We start from the raw sequence: 2476 nt of genomic DNA, 5'->3' as shown, positions 1-2476 counted from the left end.
GCCATCCAAACTGCAGCGAGAGACAGGGAAAACGTGGTGTTTGTAGAAATAAGTCCTCACCGAGTATTGCAGCGAAGCATAAAGGAAACTCTAGGAGGAGGCACAAAGGTGTTCTCTTCTTTGCAAACTGATTCAGAGTATCAGACACTCTTCACCCTGGTAGGAAACCTGTTCGAACTGGGATACAATCCCAACTGGCAGCACTTTTATAATGGGTATCAAAGCGTTCCAGTGGCCATTCCACGGTATCAATTTGATCGCAAAAAACTCATGGCCCGTCTGAATATCCATCAGCAAGCAAATCAAGGTGTCAGCTCCAGCCATCCTTTGATTTATGGCATGAACAGTGACAACATAGAGTTTGGCTGCCTGCTGTCTCAGGAAACAACATCGTACTTATATGAGCACAAGAACAATGGTGTGGCTTTAGTCCCTGGTGCTTTTTACGTGGAGCTTGGTCTGGCCTCTGTGATCAACAGCTCAAGACCTCGAGTGCCTCTGAGTAACTGCCAGATGAGTATCGGTTTTTCTGCGCCGTGTGTTCTCACACAGAATCCCCAAGTCTTGAGTATCAAACTGAGTCCGCAAAAAGCAGTGACAGCCTTTGAGATCCTCTCTTCCTCCAACGCAGTTTATGCTGCAGGCCACATTGCAAAGGGGCCTGAAGCTGTGGTGGAAGAAAGCACCATCTGCTTCCAAGAGGTCTATCGCAGATGCAAGTCAGTGGTTAGCAGAGAGGAGGTCTATGAAGCACTGTCTCAGATTGGCTTTCAGTATGGTTCCATATTCAGGCAGCTCAGCGACGTGCACTATTGCCAGGAACTAAAGGAAGCTATTACAACCATCAAGGTGAACAAGGAGACTGCCAGAGAGATGCACCAGTACTGCATCCATCCCGTGCTGCTCGACTGTTTTCTGCAGATGACCGCTGTCATGACCTCAAGGACGTTCCAGTCCCGAGCAGGCTTTCCTTCAGGGATAGGCAGCCTGGTGGTGCTCCGACCGCTGGAGGAAGAAATGATGATCTATATGAGAACAAGCAAATCCATTGGGAACTGCCTAGAGGTCTGTGGATGCTTTATGGACAAACACGGCTCTGTTTTGGCTGAACTCAAGCGCGTTGCCATCACTTTCATGAAGCAAGCATCTTCCAGAGACAATGAGTACATGTTTGAAAACAAGTGGAAAGAAGTCTCTGTCTCGCAGACGACTGGATATCTGGGACCTACGCCCAGAGTCCTAGTGCTTGCTGACAAGCTTGGGATAGCCCAGCAGCTCAAAAAATACTTGCATCCTGATTCGAGATACGTTATGTATGAAGACTGGGAAGCCCTTTCGGAAGGGGACACACAGAATAAAATGAGAGCAGAGGTTAAGGATTATGATGAAACTCTGTTCCTGTGGGGAATTCAAAAGTTGAATGAAGACTCCCCAAAGAAGGTGGTGGACCAATTGGCAAAGTGTTGTGAAGCCTATCGCCAAGTTATTGTGGCATTAAGAGAGAAAACGTCCCGCTGTTCAGTCAGAGTTATCACCTACAGAACAACAGAAAGAGATGTGGACCATATTAACTGCGGGTTTGCGTTGCACGGCATGACCAGAACTTGTGCCGCAGAAGTTCCAGAAATCACATTTCAGATTATTGACCTCAGCTCTTCCAGTTCGCTGGACATCTCAGTGCTAGCAGATGTTCTTGTGAAACACACAAGTGTGGACTATCCAGAAGTTCGCATCAGCCAAGGAAGAGCTTATGTAGCTGAAATCAGACGCACACCTTTTGTAGATGCAGATTATGGCCAACCTGTAAAATCTCTCCAGAAGTCAGACACATTCACTTTGTACACTTCTGATCCGTACACAGCAAAGGACTTGTCTGCTGAATTATCCACCAGCACTGCTACTCAGCTTGACAAACAGAGCGTTGAAATTCTAGTGGATAAAATATGTCTTCACTCAGAAGATTATTTTCCCATTAGTGTGTCTAGTCGTAACTTTGGTAACACACTGTATTGGAATTCACAAGCAGTAGACAAACACGGACTTCTAGCTCTGGATTTCAGTGGCATAGTAATAGCAACAGGCAGTGATGTGAAGAAAGTTAAAGTGGGAGATCACGTGGTTTCATGTTATCCAGCTGCTGCATCATCCAGAGTTTGCATTCCAGGCCCAGTTTGTTTCAATGTAAAGAAGTTCCCATGCTTTCAGAACGTCCCCTGTATGTCATACTTTGTCCTTGCATGGGAAATCCTCAATCAGAGGTTACCCAAGGGGAAAAATGGCAGAACATTGGGTATTATTTCAACAGAGACATCGTCAGTTTTGTGCCATGTTCTTTCTGCGGCAGCAGAAGAGATGGGTTGGAGAACAGTTCTTGCGAGGCCTACTCCTGATAAGTTGCAGTATATAAGCATATGCAATGCCCTTGTTGTTCTTCCTCCAGTAAACAAACTGTCTCAGGAGGATCTGGCCCATATGT

The 2476-nt window shown here is 46.2% G+C and overlaps 1 protein-coding gene across 1 annotated transcript; it reads left to right on the top strand.

Moving 5' to 3' along the window:
• Positions 1 to 6: 6 nt before the first annotated feature.
• On the top strand, positions 7 to 2472 carry LOC106900757 (the record flags this gene model as incomplete). The annotated part of the gene is made up of 1 exon (XM_014962895.1): positions 7 to 2472. A coding segment is annotated over one exon (2466 nt), but the record flags the coding sequence as incomplete, so codon positions are not given.
• Positions 2473 to 2476: the final 4 nt, after the last annotated feature.

Source organism: Calidris pugnax, unplaced genomic scaffold (assembly GCF_001431845.1).
Source record: "Calidris pugnax isolate Ruff unplaced genomic scaffold, ASM143184v1 C14955162, whole genome shotgun sequence".
In the NCBI taxonomy this organism is placed as follows: Eukaryota; Metazoa; Chordata; class Aves; order Charadriiformes; family Scolopacidae; genus Calidris; species Calidris pugnax.
The sequence above is the reverse complement of the archived record's forward strand: the minus strand, read 5'-3'. Positions and strand labels throughout refer to the sequence as shown.